The sequence below is a fragment of the Sinocyclocheilus rhinocerous genome, unplaced genomic scaffold (assembly GCF_001515625.1).
Source record: "Sinocyclocheilus rhinocerous isolate Xijiao unplaced genomic scaffold, SAMN03320098_v1.1 scaffold1065, whole genome shotgun sequence".
In the NCBI taxonomy this organism is placed as follows: Eukaryota; Metazoa; Chordata; class Actinopteri; order Cypriniformes; family Cyprinidae; genus Sinocyclocheilus; species Sinocyclocheilus rhinocerous.
Window position 1 is genome coordinate 266,121 of NW_015628720.1, and position 18,809 is coordinate 284,929.

Sequence of the window (18,809 nt, forward strand, 5' to 3'; positions counted from 1 at the left end):
GATAGATAGATAGATAGATAGATAGATAGATGGATGATAGGATGGATGGATGGATAGGTGGATGATAGATAGATGGATGGGTGATAGATGGATAGATAGATGGATGATAGATAGATATCTCTATAGGCAAGCCAATTAGGAATTATTGTCTATTCTCTATAACTATAATAATTTTTTTTTCTTTTCTTTTAGTTCTTGAAAGCACGTTCAGAAAAAGAGTACAGGCTTCATGCAGACTAGTTGCAATAGTTTGCAGGAGGTGGTTTATATTTAATAAAGACCATTATTTATGGCTTATGTAGGGTTTCAGTCTCTTCGTGAGAATATGTGAGCACAAAACCAGTCATAAGTAGCACAGGTATATTTGTAGCAATAGCCAACAATGCATTGTATGGGTCAAAATTATCGAGTCAATCAAAAATGGAGTCATCAAGTCAATCAATCAATCAAGTAAAGATCATGTTCCATGAAGATATATTTTTTTATTTGCTACTGTAAATATATAAAAACGTAATTTTTGATTAGTAATATGCATTGCTAAGAACTTCATTTGGACAACTTTAAAGGCAATTTTCTCAATATTTAGATTTTTTTGCACCCTCAGGTTCCAGATTTTCAAATAGTTGCATCTCAGCCAAATATTGTCCTATCCTAACAAACCATACATCAATGGAAAGCTTATTTATTAATCAGCTTTCAGATTATGTATAAATCTCAATTTCAAAAAATTGACCCTTATGTGGTCCAGGGTCACATATCACAGTGACATTATCAGACGTAAGTGAATGTGTGAGGATATATTCGCTTCGTGGAGTCAAACAACAAACACCAAGGGTTCAAGTAGCTATATAATCGCGTGTCTATCCTCTAGATTAGGTTTTAAACCAGCTGTGAACATATTGTGATGAGAGTTTGTGAGCGCCTGGCCTCCGGCTGCGGATGCGAGACTCAACGAAAGCAAACACACTGTATCACCTCCAGGAGACAAAAAAAAAAGCCTGTTTTACGTAAATGAAAAGTGTTTACAATACCTGGGATACCTACAATTCACTTTGAAAGGGTTGGTCTGTTTGCGTCTTGACATATTATCCCCCGCTCCCGGATGAAAACAAGTCGAATCTCTTCTTTGATCCGACTGATGTGGAGATGCTTTCAGCCAATGCAAAAAAAAAAAAGCTACATGTACTAAAGCAGACAACAATCCCGTAAACAACACGCAGGACGGAGCACCGGACGGCTACATTGGCCGGCGCGGTTAGGTTCATTTAACTAAAAGAGAATTAAAGATCACTTTTGCGCAAACAGGCGTCTTGGTGGGCGAGTTCATGTCGATAGAGCTCGGTTTCCAAACATAAGAGACCGGGGAAAGATGAGGGGAGATGATGTGAAAGCCTGCGCCACTGTAGCCGGGCAAATACACTGCAGAGACTCTTCACCTACATGCATTTTTTTTTTCAAGCGATGAGCTGAGAAGAATGACTAATGTTATCACAAACCTCCCACTGTCCATCAACGAAACACGAATGTTCCTATAGCGGGCGCTCTGCGGCTCAGAAACCCACTTACCCGTTAAAATGCATTGAAATCTCAGGACGTGTTTTGTTTATTTAGAAACATGTAAACGTGTTAATTTATATATTCTACTTTGAATGGTTTTTACTTGATATACAAAGGGAAGTAGGTCGCAGCAGGTTCTGCGGAATTATTAAATATCTAATTTTTCGAGTCAACGCTGATTGGTTCTCCCTCAACAGCGCTGAGAAAAGTAACACTGGCCACCTGATGTTGAGTCAATCGCTCAACGATATAAAGCTGAGAAACACTGAAAATGTTATATATTTATACGCAGTGGCTGCTATATTGAATCCATTATAAATCTTGTTTTTTATAAAAATAAAAAAAAATTATAAACACAAAAAACTTGCGCTCTTAAATGAATACGAAATTTAAATGGAAAATAAGAGATGCAAACAATTAGAATGAAGAAAGACTGTAATCATTGCTAATAATTCTTAATATAATTATTTATAGGCTAATTAAATCTAATAAAATGTTATAATAATAATTATTATATAGAAAGATGCTGTAATAAACAAGCTCAATTCAGTTGATTCTCTTCACATACATGAGATGCATAGGTAGAAAAACAGAGAAACAGCTGTCAACTTAATACTTACAAAAGATAATAGATAGGCCTAATTAATAACGGAATAATTTGCCTTGGCTCCAGAACAGTGACAATATAAAGGCCAATTATTTGACTTTGGAAACAATATGCTGGCTTTATAATATCATGCTTTATTTTCTCACACAATATGTGCTGTGAAAAAGCTGTTTTTTTATATTTTAGGTAGATGGGCCATCCTATTTGGGGGTCCTTGGCATCAATCCCCGTTCTAGCTGGACACCGAATTATTACGATTTATATTCCAGGTGATCTTTGAATAGTTTTCTTTGGCGTTAGCGGTGATTAAAAAAACAATTATGATATATTATACAATACACCATAATATTAGGCTATTACAAGATTATCTATTTTACAATATGAAAGCAATTATTTGACTTTGGAAACAACACGCTGTCTTGATAATATCATGGTTAATTTTCTCACACAATATAAATGTTTTTTTTTTCCTCTTTATTATTAGGAAGATAGCTAGGTCATCATATTTGGGGGTCCTTGGCATCAGATGCTGTTCTGTAGGGACTGATCATTGCGACACTTGTTAGAAACCTCTGTAGTGCCAAACTTCACCGCAAATGTACTCCTCAGCCCGACCGAGGGACGCAAGGCTTACTAAAGAGATCCAGTTTAGTGACTCCCGAAGGAAGTGCCTCAACACTGACTGCCACGAGGTGAACCGCAGCACGCCTCTTTCGGGCAAGTCTTCCGCGGGAATGACACGTAGACTAGCGTTAAACCACAACTACACTCCACTGACATAATACGAGTAAAAACGTGCATAGTATCACAAGTTTCCCCGCGAACATGTTTTGGGATTTATATAATGAGGTGGCTAGAGCCTCTTGTTATATGTGACCCTGGATCACAAAACCAGTCTTAAGTCGCTGGGGTGTATTTGTAGCAATAGCCAAAAATACATTGTAAGGGTCAAAATTATAAATTTTTCTTTAATGCCAAAAATCATTCGGATATTAAGTAAAGATCATGTTCCATGAAGATATTTTGTAAATGTCTTTCTCTAAATATATAAAAACTGAATTTTTAGATTAGTAATATGCATTGCTAACTTCATTTGGACACCTTTAAAGGCGATTTTCTCAATATTTTGATTATTAATTTTTTTTGCACCCTCAGATTCCAGATTTTCAAATAGTTGCATCTCAGCCAAATGTTGTCCTACCCTAACAGAGCTTATTTATTCCGCTTTCAGATGATGTCTAAATCTCAATTTTAAAAAAGTGACCCTTATGACTGGTTTTTGTGCTCCCAGGTTCAATAAACCACGTCTATGCAAGCCATTTGACCGCATTTTTAAACTCATATTCTCTTTTTAATGCATGAACACGGTAATAAATGTTGGCGATGCTCATAAACACAAGCTCACAGCATCAATCACTACTATCTAGAGCAGGTCGCACCTTTTTACATCCGCATTTGAAGTTCTCTGACCATCAGTCATGTATCCCTCCGCCTGCGGTAGAAGTGCTGAGGCTGGGGCCCCCGCCATTTTGAATGTCTGGTCCGTTCCTCCTTCCGTCGATTGAGAAGATTGCACTTGTTTTCTGGTATCATAACGGCTGGTGAGTGGGAGCTCGTTTTAACCGACTAAACGACTTCGTATATGACCGTTGAGCTCGGCGCTGTCAAGCCGCTCGGTTTTATTCGCGTTTGCTCGGGTTGACTCTGGGCTGCATAGGAAGTGGAGCGCACAGGCTAATGCTAAAGCCTGTCATAAGCTGGGGCGCTAACGGTCGCTCAACTATCACTCGAGCTGTACTTCCACGGGCGGCGTGAAATCACAGTTAGACTGTAGTTTATGAACGTTTCAGTGGGTTTAAGGTAGAGGTGTGTGTTTAATCCTCCGTCAAATCGACGCTCGATTTGAGGCCCGACTAACGTTAGACTCCAGTCAGTTAGCAACGGACACAACGCAGCACTTCATTCACCGACATTACGGAGGAATAACCGAGGTATTTATTGCAATTTAAAGGGCTTAGAAACGAGTATTAATACTCGTGAAGAGAACTGAAATGTACTTGTGTTTTACCACAGGTTAACGTCCCCCCATCTCACTGTTTATCATTTAGCTTAGCACTAATGGCTTGACGTTATAGCGCAAGGGGATGGGTCCAGAAACATCATTCAAAACATTTAACAATCTCTCTTAATGTTACAGAATAAACAGTCCAGGTGTTGTATGAGGAAATGTTGTAGAGGTAAAGGTGAAGAATGCGAGGTGTATGATGCCACTTGTGTTTTAGGCTTGTTTAGACACCAGGTGGTTTCGAGGGAGATGTTAAATCATTCTTGTTGTTGTGCTCTGTATAGTCCTCTATATATCAGTGCTGGCTAAAATGGTGTCTGTCTGTCATGTTTTTACACCCGTTGGTTTGTGGTGAACATATGAAAGGCGAGTTGGCATCTCTTCCTTGTGATTGTGGAGTAAGGTTACAGAAATAAAGGAAGTGAGCGTCTGTAAACGTGTCCTCCCAGTCCCTGCTGTAGTTTGCATGATTCCTGGCTTAGATTTGCATCCTCTGTCCACTCCAAGAGTTTTTTTTTTTTTTTTCTGTAAAGGAATTATTTTAAAGCTGTAGGCCTAACTAACAGTCTTTTTTCAATCCATTTTTTTCGATTAGTTGACTCATCTAGCAATTTCTTACAATTAATATATTTGACCCTGGACCACAAAACCAGTCTTAAGTCGCTGGGGTATATTTGTAGCAACAGCCAACAATACACTGTATGGGTCAAAATTATCTATTTTTTTTAAATGCCAAAAATCATTAGGATATGAAGTAAAGATCATGTTCCATGAAGATATTTTGTAAATTTCCTACCGTAAATATATCAAAACTTAATTTTTGATCAGTAATATGCATTGCTAAGAACTTCATTTGGACAACTTTAAAGGCGATTTTCTCAATATTTAGATTTTTTTTTTTGCACCCTCAGATTCCAGATTTTCAAATAGTTGCATCTCAGCCAAATTTTGTCATATCCTAACAAACCATACATCAATGGAAGCTTATTTATTCAGCTTTTTGAAGTTTCAATAAATGCGAAACGTCAGCCAGGAATTTCTTAATGCTTTATTCAAACATTTTCTCATACAAATACTTGATATAGAAAATTACCAACATACAAAGTGTCAGGAATTAAAAGGCATATATCAGCAGTACAAATGACTGAGTTCACGGTCACTATTTGGGACTGACAGCAGCATTTGCTTACAGGTGTGAGTCTTGAAATGTTTTGTTCATTCAGCAGATTAAAGTAGCTGCTTGAATATCTGTATCTGAATTAACAACCGTATTCTAAACTCGGGCAACTGTAGTGACGGCATCATAATGATGTCCATAACACCAGGAAGTTTTGTCACTATTAACAGCATGTTATTAAATAAATGAGGCCAATCGAGGCATTCGTTTATCAGTCAGATATTTTAAATAATTTCTTTAAATGCTTTGTAACTTTAAATGCAGAGCGCACCCACGGCAGCTCCAGTAGATCTTCAGATGAGCACAGCTCATTTCTCCATCATACATCGGCCCTAAATTATTTCTTTATGCCCAGACTTCTTAGTATCTTCTTGTATCTATGAACTGTTGCTCTTAAACATCCCACTATATGATGAAATTCTAGGTTATAATGTTGACAGGTCATTTTTTCTTTACTGTGAATAATGGACACTGTGAGGCAAGTCGTTTTAACAGTTCTTTACACCTAAATAGTATATTTCTCAAATTTTGTTCCACTCTTAAACTTTTTATTCCCCTGCTGCTTTTATCTTCATCAATTTATTGTACACCTTTATGCAGAGCAGTACTAATTACTGGGGCGGTCCTCCAATAGCAATATATTACTAGTATTGATGCTACTAGTACTTTAAAAAAAATTTTTTTTTACTGTTATTACTACAAAGTAATCCAATAGTGAGCTGTCCGTTTTTGGCCGTGGTTTTACTACTCATTATTTATAAGTGCTTTATTACTTAACTAGTAAGTGATGCACTGAAATGTCAGGAAATTAAGATATTCAGCCAAAACAGCGAAAATATGGATTTTGAGTTTCAGCTGAAATGGTTTTGGAGGTCAGAAATCATTGTCTGAAACAGTTAGCACTTCTCCAATGATGTTTTGACTGTGTCATCGTCTATTTCGTGCCCACAATGTGGATGAGCTACAACAGGTAAACATCAGCAGTGTGGATGCACTTCACTGTGACCAAATCTGGTTCACTAAGACTGAGAACACGCCACTCTGAACAGCATACAGTGTTCAATTCCCTTTATTTGACTTTTGTTTAATTTGTTTTTTTTTGCTAAATGAAAACTTTAATTTTGGTTTTATTAAAAAAATGGTGCATTACTACTAGTAAACATTCATCTTCATCTAATACTTATTAGATTAATCATTACTGTGACTAATAAGGTAAGAAGTTTTAGTTATTTGTAAGTGTTGAGCATTTAAAATGCTTAGGCATAGGCCTATATCCTGTTCTCTGATCTCATTTGGTGAGACTTTTTCTATTTAGTTTACATCATTGCTTAATGAAACTTGTTCTCCAGGTCATCTCCTTGAGGGGGTTTTGTCATTTTTTTGCTTTTCTCCTAGTTGCTAAGCACAGCTTCCATGTGATCAGACGTGTCTCTCTGGAGGCAGGTGTGAGAGAAATCCTCGCTATGTGTCGACACTGAGATCATGATATTTTCTTTTAATACCTGAATGTAACTCTTGGAGAAACTATTCTTCTTTTAAACTATAAAGCTACTCCACCTAAGGTCACCTTAATCCCTCTATTGTACCTCTTCTGTCTTCTAAGCAGTGAGCTATAAGTGGAAGAGCGTGTGTATGAAAAGCAGTCCTGCTTCTTTCTGAACGTTGTAGTTGAATAGCATGCTTCCATTCACTGTCAAGGTGGATCATGCGGCCTCGCGTGATTCAATGGCTAGGTGTGTGTAGTCATGCTTGCTTAATGTCGTAAAGGGGAGTTCCTCATTCATTCATCTGTAAAGGTTATGGCAGTACTGATGTCTTAATATTGGATGCTGAATCACAAGCTCTCATGAAGCTGATTATCTGCTTATACACGGCCATGATTCACAGTGTTTGGATGCCAGCTCGTTGGATGTGGAAAACCCATCTTGTGTTTCTATGTCTTGAACGCAGACTGCCATTGCATTTTAAAACCAGGGAGAGTAGCTCAGTGGCAGGAGCCGTACCGGGAATAGGAAGCACTTTCTTGTCTCGCGCTTGTTCCCTTGATTGAGCCGTCTAAACAGCATCATATCCAGGAGTAGGCGTTAATTTAATCTTCTCTGTGCTGTGCAAACTACGTATAGAGGAGAGTAGGTCTTGTGGGAGGAAAAATGCAGCCGATTCAATGTAGATCTATCATAGTTCTGCAATGCTTGGCAGGCATATTTTGATAAGAGGTCCCACTCTTAAACTTTCGGATGGTTTATTCTACTACTTTTATCTTCATAGCTTTACAGTACACTTTTTATCCAAAGCAGCACTAATTATTGGGGAAGTCCACCAGGAGCGATATGTCCTTATGTGCTGTTAAGCGTACAAAGCAGTAGGGTTTCCTGAGTAACTCTGTAGTTGTGAGATTTCGTACTGCGGTATCAATCTACTACATTGCCTTAAAGTGTTAGTGCACCCAACATTAAAAAATGCAGTCATTTACTCACCCTCATGTTGTTTCAAGCCTGTTTGTATTTTGTCAGTGAGAAATAAAAGATATTTTGAAGAAGGTTTTGGACCCCATTAACTTTCATTGTGTTGACAGAAAATAATTAATGTTTTCCAAAATATCATCTTTTGTGCGCCACGTTTGACACTACATGAAGGCAAGTCGATTTTTTTGTTTGTTTTGTTTTTGGGTGACCTACAGCTTGATTAATCATCTTGACTGTGTCAAATCACTACCTGTGTTATACAATGGGTAGTTCTGGTCTGGGTTTCTTATTGGTAAATGCAACGTACCAGCAGAATGACACCCTTTGACTGACTATTTTTAACTGTATAGCAAACCTATTCAATGGACTTTGCTTGCATAATTTTAATGTCTTACAAAATCGTAAATCGATTTTAATTGATTTTTTTATTTGGCTAAGCAAATAATGTACCAGTTATTTCTCAGTAATTTTTGCTTTCCTTTTTGATTGTGATTGTATGCAGGCTGCCTGTGCAGAAACCCCCCCCCCAACCAGAAGTTTATAAGAACATTCTTGTTTGCAGCTTAAGTTAAGCCAGGGCTGCTAATTGCCTTTAGCCTGCATGTCATCTGCATGGAGAGGTTTGCTAATGCTAACATAGTACCAAGTAAGCTGAAGAGGCACTTAGGCCCCATCCACATGGAGGCGCGTTTAGCTGTATACGCATAAATACGATATTTTGTATCGTATAGGCGTTTCGTCCACACTGATCCGGCGTTTTGGGAGAGTGAAACCGATATTTTTTGAAACCGGGTCCCAGAGTGGATAAATCTGAAAACGCTGCCCTTGCGTTTTCGTGTGGACAGCGAATCCGTATTTTTTCTGAAACGATGACGTCATCAGTCCACGTCTCGCCCCTAGTCAGACACCGCTACGTCACGTAACAGCAACAAAAACATGAACAAACACTGAACGATTGTCTTTTTATTAACTAACATTAACACAGATTAATAAATGTATTGTTCCATGTTCGTTTGTATACTGCGCGCAAGGTTTATGCACATAGTCCAAGTCTTCTCCATTTTTAGTGTATCTCTGTGGCAGAATTACAGCGCCACATGCTGGTCTGGCATGTATACTACATCGTTTTGTGTCGGTTTCGTGGTTTCGTGTGGACGCAGATATTTCTTGAGACGAGGGGAAAAAAAAGATCGGATGGGGAAAGCTCTGGCTTCGTGTGGACATAGCCTTAGAAATGAACTCTCCTTTCCTCAAAGAAAGAAGACTTGGCTTTCATCGAACTGGCAGAATACCAAGAACTGTGTGAAGGCATCTGACACAATACAAAAGGCTAGTTACTTATTGCTGGAGCTTATTGAAGTAAAAAAAATATGATAGCCAAGACGCTGGTTTGATTGTTTCGTTTTGTGTCAAAAAAAAAACAGTCGTTCTGAACCTTTTTTGGGTTTATTTGCTTCCCGCGTTTATACAATTTTGTGACTGTAATATCTCATTTAATAGATAGTTGTCAGTGCTCATTTTAACAGACTCAAAGTTCTTTGTCAGCCAGTTGTTGCTTCAAATTTGAGAGCCTTTTTTAAATTTCAAATATCAAATTACATTGACTTCTCAAGCCCTAATTTCTAATGCTAATATGTATGCAGATTTTATGACCTCATATGAACTGAGACAAACTGGAATATTTGTACTTAAAAAAAAATTTTTTTTTAAAAATCACACAAAAGTGCCATTCAGTGATTCTGTTGAAGGAATGGAATTTCACAGGTGATTCCACCTACTTGTGTCACATTGGCTGATAGAGCTGATTATGGCCATACTCTGATGTCTGCCTTTTCCAGACTGACTGTCCCCATAGAAAAGATCGCCACATGTGCTAGTCTATTATGAGATGCTTGGCATCCTTTGGGATTCTTAGAGCTCTGCAGAACGACTGATCAAGAGAGCGCTCTGGGGTGTTGTGCTTAATTCATCTCACAGAGCAAGAACGATTTCCCTATTTACATCATTAACATGGCAACGCTTCATTTAGATTTGACAACTGGTTGCTGTTGTGGACTGTAAAAGCTAATTTATTAGTTAATGCCATGAGAAAAGCATGCTTTATATAAACAGAGATATCATTCATTAAGCTTGATGTCTAAAAAGGTCTGAAAAGATTTTCTTTTTTGTTTATTGAATGGGGGATGTACAAAACTGCATATTTAAAAAATCAGCTAGTGTGTTGCTTGAATGTCTAGTCAACTAATTGGCCTTAAAGTCCGCGTGAACCGGAAGTTGCTGCCGACTTTATTTCAGTGTAGTGACGTATTTCCAGCTGAAACGGAATATTGAATAGAGGGCATGGTTTTATTTTTGCGCTCCTCCTCTCTGTCTCTCACTCATAGCAATCTAACGGTTAGAGGGGTGTGTTTAAGGATATTCTGCCCAAGCCGTCAAACTGACGTCATCAGAAAAGGAATGCCATTCCAGAGCGGAAGTAAATGTTCAGATTTTGATTAAAGATTACGAAGACAAACAATTTTTTTCAGCGGATTAACTTGCACGGATTAATTGTTCACATCATTACTAGCAATGTGCGCTAGTAAAGTAAATAGTCAATTTTGATTTCATGCGGACTTTAAGGACAGCCTGTATAATTAGGCAGGCTTCAGTTTCATCTGTCCCTATTTGGATGCATTTCTTAGGGAGCGTTTATATAAGACCAGCTGAACCCAGTGAACTATAGATTCATTTTTAAAATTATCTTATGTTAACTGGAAAATGTTTTAAAAACAAAGCACTCGTGTTGAGATGGCCCCCCAAAAAAGTCTGAGATGCAACACAATGAAAGTTGGTCTGAAAGAATATGGATGTAGATATGGTGCTTTTAAAGAGGATTTAAAGGTGCAAAGGGGTTTAGTGTGAAAACTGTATTGCAGGCATTGCATCCTGTCAGCATCTTAAACATACATTATACATCATATTATTAATATATAAAATATACTAGTGCTGCTGGGCAATAAACGATATTGTATTGTATAAATTGTATAATTTATGTCTAGCAACGATGAAGCTCTGAACATTTTTAGCTGATATAGATTAATATAACAGCGGATCTCACAGCAGAAAAAAACAACAGCCCAGTCAGTGCATGTAATTAATAAGTCTACATGTTCTGCATATCTCTGTGTGAATGAGTGGCGTAGTTTTGTCTACTTCACGAACTCAGTGTTTTCAGCGTCTGAGGACATGAACGCATGAACTTCATCTTCAGAGCTGCTCTGAAAGTCACTTCACAAGTTTTTCACGGGTTCATTTGAGAAAAACTACCACTTAAAACTGTGAATTTGTTTCATGTTCATTTGATCTTATGTTGCTCTGGCAAATGTAAGCATTGTATAAATCATAATTAGTCTTGGCAGATATATTGGCACTGCTGTGACACTCCACTGGCTGACACTGTGCTTTCATTACAGAGGATGCCAGCTCCGATCAGACTGCGGGAGCTGATCCGGACAATCCGGACGGCTCGAACCCAGGCCGAGGAGCGAGAGATGATCCAGAAAGAGTGTGCTGCCATTAGGTCATCCTTTAGAGAAGAGGACAACACATACCGCTGTAGAAATGTGGCTAAGCTGCTTTATATGCACATGTTGGGCTACCCGGCACACTTTGGCCAGGTGAGAAAACAGTATTTCAGAAATTACAGGAATCTTTAAAAGGGCTGCAGGAAGCGCCCACTTTAAACGGACAGAATTTTGCAGTGTTTGATGGGCAAAATCTCATTTTCAGCTGGAGTGCCTGAAACTGATTGCATCACAGAAATTCACAGACAAACGGATAGGATACCTGGGAGCCATGCTACTTCTGGACGAGAGGCAGGACGTTCATCTCTTAATGACAAACTGCATCAAGAAGTGAGTGAGGCAGGGATCTCATCTTGTTTCAACACTTCCATGAATCACAGCTAGCTGTGTGATTGGTGGGAGTTTAATGTGACCGTTGTAGGTGGAGAGTGTAAAGTGCAGGTTGATGGGGATCTGCTTCCTGAGTGTGATGGCATCTTAAATTGCTCTCTTTCTTTGTTCCATTTAGTATCTCTCAAACATCTTATTGCAGATCTTCATTTCTTGAAAGAAGGCACACCAGTGCCCCATGTTGATGTAATTGCCTCTTGATTTTTCTTGAGGACTCATACCAAAATTATGACTGAACAGGAAACAATTGTGGTGTCTTAAGCATTGCTTAAATTTGATTTTCATGCTCTCAACAACCAGTAATTCACGACAAATTGTGGTCAGAACAAACCATATTTAATGCATTTTAAGCAACTTGCATTGCATTCAGTATATACATTTTTATCAGTTTGTGAATTCCCTGGGAAATAAACCCATGGCCTTGGTGTTGCTAGCACCATGCTCTACTGTTTGAACTACAGGAATGTTGCATGTAATTGCCAGCTCTCATTGAAAATGAATGACTTTGGTCGCTTTGCTGTCAGTTCTTCCTAGATTAATTTGCACTAAAATATAATAGTGTTTGATTGGATGCACAGCCTTTGAAATAAACAAAAGATACAGAAAGCTACCTCAATTTCTCCATTTTAAAAGTAGAATGTTTTTTTTGTCTGAACTATTGAAATATATTTAATTTTAGCATCCTTTTCCCCCTGCAACCCACCAATTGAGAACCATTGCCTTAAATGATCGTATGCATTGCTGTGCATCCTCATCTAATCTTCTCTCTGCAGTGACTTGAACCACAGTACACAGTATGTGCAAGGACTAGCCTTGTGCACCCTGGGCTGCATGGGCTCATCCGAAATGTGCCGTGACTTAGCTGGAGAAGTGGAGAAACTCCTCAAAACGTCAAACTCCTATCTGAGGAAAAAGGTATTTCACACTCCATCACAGTTGAACGTGGACTTCATGTCCAGTTGGATGTCGAGCTCTGAATGTGTGAACGGTTTTGACATGAGGTCTTCGCCCTCAGGCAGCACTGTGTGCGGTTCACGTCATCCGCAAAGTCCCGGAGCTGATGGAGATGTTCCTGCCAGCAACAAAAAACCTGCTCAGTGAGAAAAATCATGGTGAGAGCTGCATTCTTTAACCTTTCCCATAGGTCTCATTTTATTGTGATTAAAAACTAATAAACAGATGCATCGTTCTTACTAAGCAGAACATTTTCCTCGTATATGCCTTAACATATTGAAAAATGAATGCATGTTAAAGGCAGAGTAAGTGATTTTTCAAAAACACTTTAGAAAACTGATTCGGGCCGAATCGCAAAACAAACTTGTAGCCAATCAGCAATAAGGGGCGTGTCTACTGGCTACCAGAAATCACTTACTCTGCCTTTAAATAAAAAATTTAAATTTTACATTTTTAAGGTGGATGCTGCCAACTTCTAAAATGGGAAAAATTTGCAATTTCTTAAAGGTTTTTTTCTAATATAATGTTCTAAGCCAGTGGTTCTCAAACTTTTTACACCAAGTACCACCTCAGAAAATATTTGGCTCTCCAAGTACCACCATAATGACCAACATTAAAATACAGTAGCGTAGTAGGCCTAATTATTCAGCTACAGCTATGCACAGTTAAAAAATGAGGCAGTTTTATTCCTAATAAGAATATTTATTATTGTCTGCCACTTTAAACATTGTTAATACAGGTGTGCTTACATACAGGTAAATAAAAAACTTAAATGATTAAATTAAAATGTACTGTGCTTAAAAGTTAAATAAAAACTGCACTGTACTTAAAAGTAAAGTAAGACATGTACAATACTTGATCAAAACATTAACACGGGCATCATTTAGCCACCTGGCAAACTTTAAAAAGTGTTTTAACAGTGTTTCCCAAGCTTTTTTCTTCCATGGCACAGTTTTGATATGTAAAAAATCCCACGGCACACCACTAAGCATTACAAAAAAAAAAAAAGATAGAAAGGGGAAACGTATTTTTAATTTTTCCAATAATTAAACATTGCGTCATCAGAGCTGGTATTTTGGCTTTATATATGATCAGACACTTGCACTTACTTTCTGAAAATCGTACTCAAATGGAGTTAATGAGGTTTTTGACGAGCGAGTGACAGAGATCTGTGTTTTGTCCATCATTAGAACGGCCGCCTCTGAGGCAGTAAATTAATAGCATCACGTTTTTACCAGTTTGCAGGTTATAAAGTTTATTGTAGCTACTGTATATGGGCGCTCAGTTTCTCTTGTTGTTAATACATTTGGCCAAAATCTCACGATGTAAAATACGAACAGCTATGATATTTAAAACGTACAAAAGTGTATTGGCTACAACTAGACAGCAAATGCCAAGACTCTTCTCTGTTCTTTATACACACAAAAACATTAGCCTTTATAGACAGCGATTCTTGAGTAAAGGAAACGCTGTACTTATTCAAACATCAGTTCTTTATTTACCCTTGCATTGCGAAGAAGTAGACATCTGTCTTCAACTGCGTGTCATGGCGCTTCATTCCGAATGGAGGCGGGGTGGAGTTATGAGGTTTGACTGACAATTTGAGGATCCAATGGCGTTACAAGGTTTAGTCACAAGCTGTTTTGAATGCTTTTCATTGGTTAAATATTTGTTAAACCCACAAACCGACATAACAATGACCAATAGCACTGATTTAAAATAATAACGAAATGTAATAGAGATAAGGAAGTTTTTGATAAATGATTAATTTATATTTAAGTCAGTGATTCCTCTGCGTACCACTAGAGGGAGTCCACGTACCAGTACCACGCTTTGAGAATCAGTGTTCTAAGCAAAACACGTTTTCTTGGAAATATTGTTTAAGTTGCTTATTGATTTTTTCCCCCCCTGTCCACAATGTAATTTTCTGTTATCAAAAAAAAAAAAGGTCATCATTCTCCATAAACAAAATAAGACAAAATTACAGAAATCTGTATCATATCAAATTAAGCAAAGTTGACACACTCATGTAAAATTACTGTCAGTCCCTCGTTAAGCATTAGCAAACTTTTAATATGTTCAGATTTAAGTCAGTCTTTCACATTCAGCAACAACAGGAGAAAATTGGTTTGTTCATTTTCCTAATGTAAACAAACCTGCTCACGAGTTATATAATGAAATCTGATAAGGAAATCAGTGTATTGTTCTGTGTTTTCTGCAGGAGTTCTCCACACATCTGTTGTCCTGCTCACTGAAATGTGTGAGCGAAGTCCTGACATGCTCTCTCACTTCAGGAAGGTACGTAGCAAGCGTTCATGCCTTGACCTTCAGCAGTCACCTCTAAAACTGTTTATGCACCACATCAGCCACTCTGTCACAAAAGCACTCTTATCTGTTGCTGATAGCGTTGACATGACTACTGAAATGAGACTAGTCCTTACTGAAATCTGGATGCTTGTCCTGGATTTAGCTGCAGGTGTGGTTATCTCACTGGGAGATGAATACGGGTTCTTCCTCTCTGTGTATCTGCTTCTACTCTTCCCACCCCCAGCCTGATCTACTGTGCCAGCACGCCCACCTCTCATGCTCATAACCGTAGCATTATGTTAAGCTATTCTCTGAAAGTGACTTTTTTTCCAATTGCCCCCTAACATCTACTTCATATTTTTTCTGTCATTTGTCTTCGTTACAATTCCTGCATTGTGTTAGAATGAGAAGGTAAGAGGACATTCTGGTTTCATAGCTGGTGCATGCTTAAAGAAAACAAACCAAAAAAAAGTATCATCATGGTCACTGTAGATGTAGTCCAATTTTTGGTTTTGATGTACTGTTTATTTTGCAATTGTTGTCATTTAAGTGTTTTCTTTGGTTTTTATTCAGGATTACGTAGACCTCATATACATTTTCACTTGTCCTGCGTTTACCTTTAGATTAATTTCTCTTTCATACGGTCACTATTGGGTTGTGGTTTTTCCAATATGTACATTAAAGTGGGGGCACATATGAAATGGAGACTTTTGCCAAATTAATAAGGATCATGTTAATACACATAGAAAAATGGCAAACAAACAAAAAACACCACTGACATGTCTTAATGTATAGTGAAACCATTCTATTGGAAGATGATCAACTCGGGGTGCCTACGTGTATTTACACTTACTGACCCTTTTTATGTGCTGTCCTGTTTTGAAATCTCTACGACCCTGCTGTAACCTTGCTGATAGTCTTTCATTTCTTCTCCCACTGGTTTTTTTCTAGCTGGTTCCACAACTTGTACGAATCCTGAAGAACCTGATCATGTCAGGCTACTCCCCTGAGCACGATGTGTCTGGCATCAGTGACCCTTTCCTGCAGGTAAAGACACATCATCTCCTGTCAGTGTTGCTCTATTTGAAAGTCCCCTAAGTGATGTTGGCTCTTCCGTTTTGTTATTGAATTAGACACGCCTCCTTTTTCTAAAACTAGGGCTGCGAAGATAACGTTTATTCCAGTTGTAGTTTTGCAGTGGTAGCAAAATTGCACTCTCCCATGACAAACTCAAAATTGCTCTGTGCTTTACTTAAATGATTCATCTCAACGTGCGATCAACTTCCTGCTTCCCATATATGGACTGATCTATGAACATGCAAAATGAGGCGGAAAGTGCCTTTAATTTTTTCTTTTGATTGGCTCAGCCCCTTTTACTACACTTAGGGTTGTCACAGAGACATTATTTTAGGACACCATTTTCAATGATATGTCATGCAATAGAGTGCCATTCCATAAAATAAAATCTCTTACAGCACTATTAATGTTGCAGTCGATGTGAATTAAATTTTGTAATGTACCTAATGTCATTTTTTTTGGTCCGATGCAAGAAATTGATTTTTAGAGTGGTCCTTAAGTTTGCAATCCATTGTGCCCATATGAGGTGATATGCCTGTTCTTTATACCCTAAAGCAATCTGATGAGCTCCTCTGGGTAACACTGTGTCTCTTGGCATTTTTAAGGTGCGGATATTGAGGCTACTGAGAATTCTGGGAAAGGGTGATGATGATTCTAGTGAAGCTATGAATGACATTCTTGCACAGGTAAGCAGCCTGATTAGATCTACTTTATAACCACGTAACTTTCCTTTGTACCTTCTAAAGATTTCCCATCAAATAATTTTTAACAGGTTGCAACAAACACAGAGACGAGTAAAAATGTAGGCAATGCTATCCTCTACGAAACGGTTCTTACTATTATGGACATCAAATCAGAGAGTGGACTAAGAGTGAGTGTTACTCAGATTGGCAGTGCTGTGTGAGTGGTTCAAAGGTGTGTGCAGAAAGTGTTTGAAAATGCTGTTGTTTATGTTATTACAGGTTTTAGCAATTAACATTCTGGGGCGTTTTCTTCTCAACAATGACAAAAACATCAGGTATGTGACGTTCATGCAGTGACCAGCGAGAAGCAGTTCAATGCTGTTCAGTGATGAAGACCTTGAGTGATCCATCGACTGAGTGTTTCAAATGTTGACCTCATTGTTTCTGACATCAGCTTTACTGTGGACTGAAATAGCTCATGTGCTGTCCACTCTAGACTTGATTTTCAAAATTATAGGGCTTTGACATTATTACTCTCCCTAATCAGATATGTGGCATTGACATCTCTACTGAAGACTGTGCAGACAGACCACAATGCTGTGCAGAGACATCGAAGCACTATTGTGGACTGCTTGAAAGACCTTGATGTGTCCATTAAAAGGTAATTCATGGATGGATTTATATATCACGTATAGCATAAGAGGATGAGTCCCACTGATTACGCCTGTCCTTTTCACAGGCGTGCGATGGAGCTGAGCTTTGCCCTTGTTAACGGCAACAACATCCGGGGCATGATGAAAGAGCTTCTGTATTTCCTGGACTCCTGTGACCCTGATTTCAAAGCGGACTGCGCATCAGGGATCTTCCTGGCTGCTGAGAAGTAAGGCTGTTTATTGTGAAATCATGCAAATTATGTTGTGCAGAAATAATGCGAGAGGAAGCACCAATGATTTCCATATTCACAGCAGTCATGTTGTACGTCCTTGCAGCCCTTTTGAAAGCCTGCAGTCTCTTATTAGAGTTAAAATAGTGTAAAAGCCTAGTTAAGTGAATCCGATCAAATTCAATAAGCAAGCCCATGAAAAAATAAAGAGCTGTTCAAGTAGAGCAGCTCGTGGCTGTGTGATGATAAAATGAGTGATCCATCGGCAGAAGCTCATTCTGTTGACACCTTTATATCTGACGGCACTAAAAGGGATTTGGTTAAGAGTGTTTTAAAGAGTTTTACTTCGTTTGATGCTTTTTGCCTTGGTGGCTTGGTTTTATATTTTGTAAGCTTTAGACTGCTGGTTTGCACATATATATCTAACACTCAATTTTTTTTTTTATTGCAGGTATGCACCCTCCAAAAGATGGCACATAGACACCATTATGAGGGTTTTGACAACGGTAAATGTCTTGCTTTCATTCTTTCTTATTAATAATCTGCTTTACTCCTACTAGAGGTCGACCGATGTATCGGTTTTGCCGATTAATCGGCACCGATAGTTTTTTGCTGGAACTATCGTTATCGGCAAAAATCCATGCCGATAGTTTTCCGGGTTGCGTCCGTTGCTGGAACGGCTGAGAAGGGTCTGCTGTCATTATACAGTATGAGAGCGGCCTCTAGTGGTTGAAATCACTGACAGCACGTGCTATTTGTTTAGACATGATACTGCAATATTTAGACGTGATACTGCACGCTGACCAGAGCGGGAAACTTCAGACGCGGATTTAAATGCAGCCGACAGAAAATCCTGCCGCGCCACAGAGCGCCATTCACATAGTTTTCCATTAAATTACATTATATTTGTCCCGAATTGTTGTTAATGCTTCATTTATAGAGCTATAATATAGATCGCGCTTTCTCTTTCCGTTTGCTCCGTTTTTTAAACACCGAACTTCAAACTCATCTATGCCTCATTGTTCGTTCATTCTTGAAGTAAACTTGTGTCCGTTTGGTGATTAAATAAACAGTTTTA

General features: G+C 38.4%; 2 protein-coding genes across 4 annotated transcripts in view; one reads left to right on the top strand and one right to left on the bottom strand.

Annotated features, from left to right (window-relative positions):
- znf821 (zinc finger protein 821) overlaps window positions 1–1,446 on the bottom strand; it is a 17,034-nt gene extending 15,588 nt beyond the window's left edge. Inside the window, exon 1 of one of the 2 annotated variants that reach the window (XM_016550077.1) lies at window positions 1,045–1,446. In XM_016550077.1, coding sequence (XP_016405563.1) covers window positions 1,045–1,084 — 40 coding nt within the window. In that variant the 5' untranslated portion in view covers window positions 1,085–1,446. Of the gene's footprint in view, window positions 1–1,031 lie in introns of both variants that reach the window. The other variant, XM_016550079.1, reaches the window with a different exon arrangement.
- A 2,201-nt stretch (window positions 1,447–3,647) lies between these two features.
- Window positions 3,648–18,809, top strand: part of ap1g1 (adaptor related protein complex 1 subunit gamma 1) — a 21,317-nt gene continuing 6,155 nt past the window's right edge. The window contains exons 1-14 of one of the 2 annotated variants that reach the window (XM_016550080.1): window positions 3,648–3,765; window positions 11,327–11,530; window positions 11,643–11,767; window positions 12,601–12,742; window positions 12,843–12,939; window positions 15,003–15,079; window positions 15,491–15,499; window positions 16,040–16,135; window positions 16,771–16,851; window positions 16,938–17,036; window positions 17,128–17,183; window positions 17,396–17,509; window positions 17,588–17,728; window positions 18,183–18,237. In XM_016550080.1, the coding sequence (XP_016405566.1) occupies window positions 11,330–11,530; window positions 11,643–11,767; window positions 12,601–12,742; window positions 12,843–12,939; window positions 15,003–15,079; window positions 15,491–15,499; window positions 16,040–16,135; window positions 16,771–16,851; window positions 16,938–17,036; window positions 17,128–17,183; window positions 17,396–17,509; window positions 17,588–17,728; window positions 18,183–18,237 (1,293 nt within the window). In that variant the 5' untranslated portion in view covers window positions 3,648–3,765; window positions 11,327–11,329. The remainder of the gene's footprint in view (window positions 3,766–11,326; window positions 11,531–11,642; window positions 11,768–12,600; window positions 12,743–12,842; window positions 12,940–15,002; window positions 15,080–15,490; window positions 15,500–16,039; window positions 16,136–16,770; window positions 16,852–16,937; window positions 17,037–17,127; window positions 17,184–17,395; window positions 17,510–17,587; window positions 17,729–18,182; window positions 18,238–18,809) is intronic. The other variant, XM_016550081.1, reaches the window with a different exon arrangement.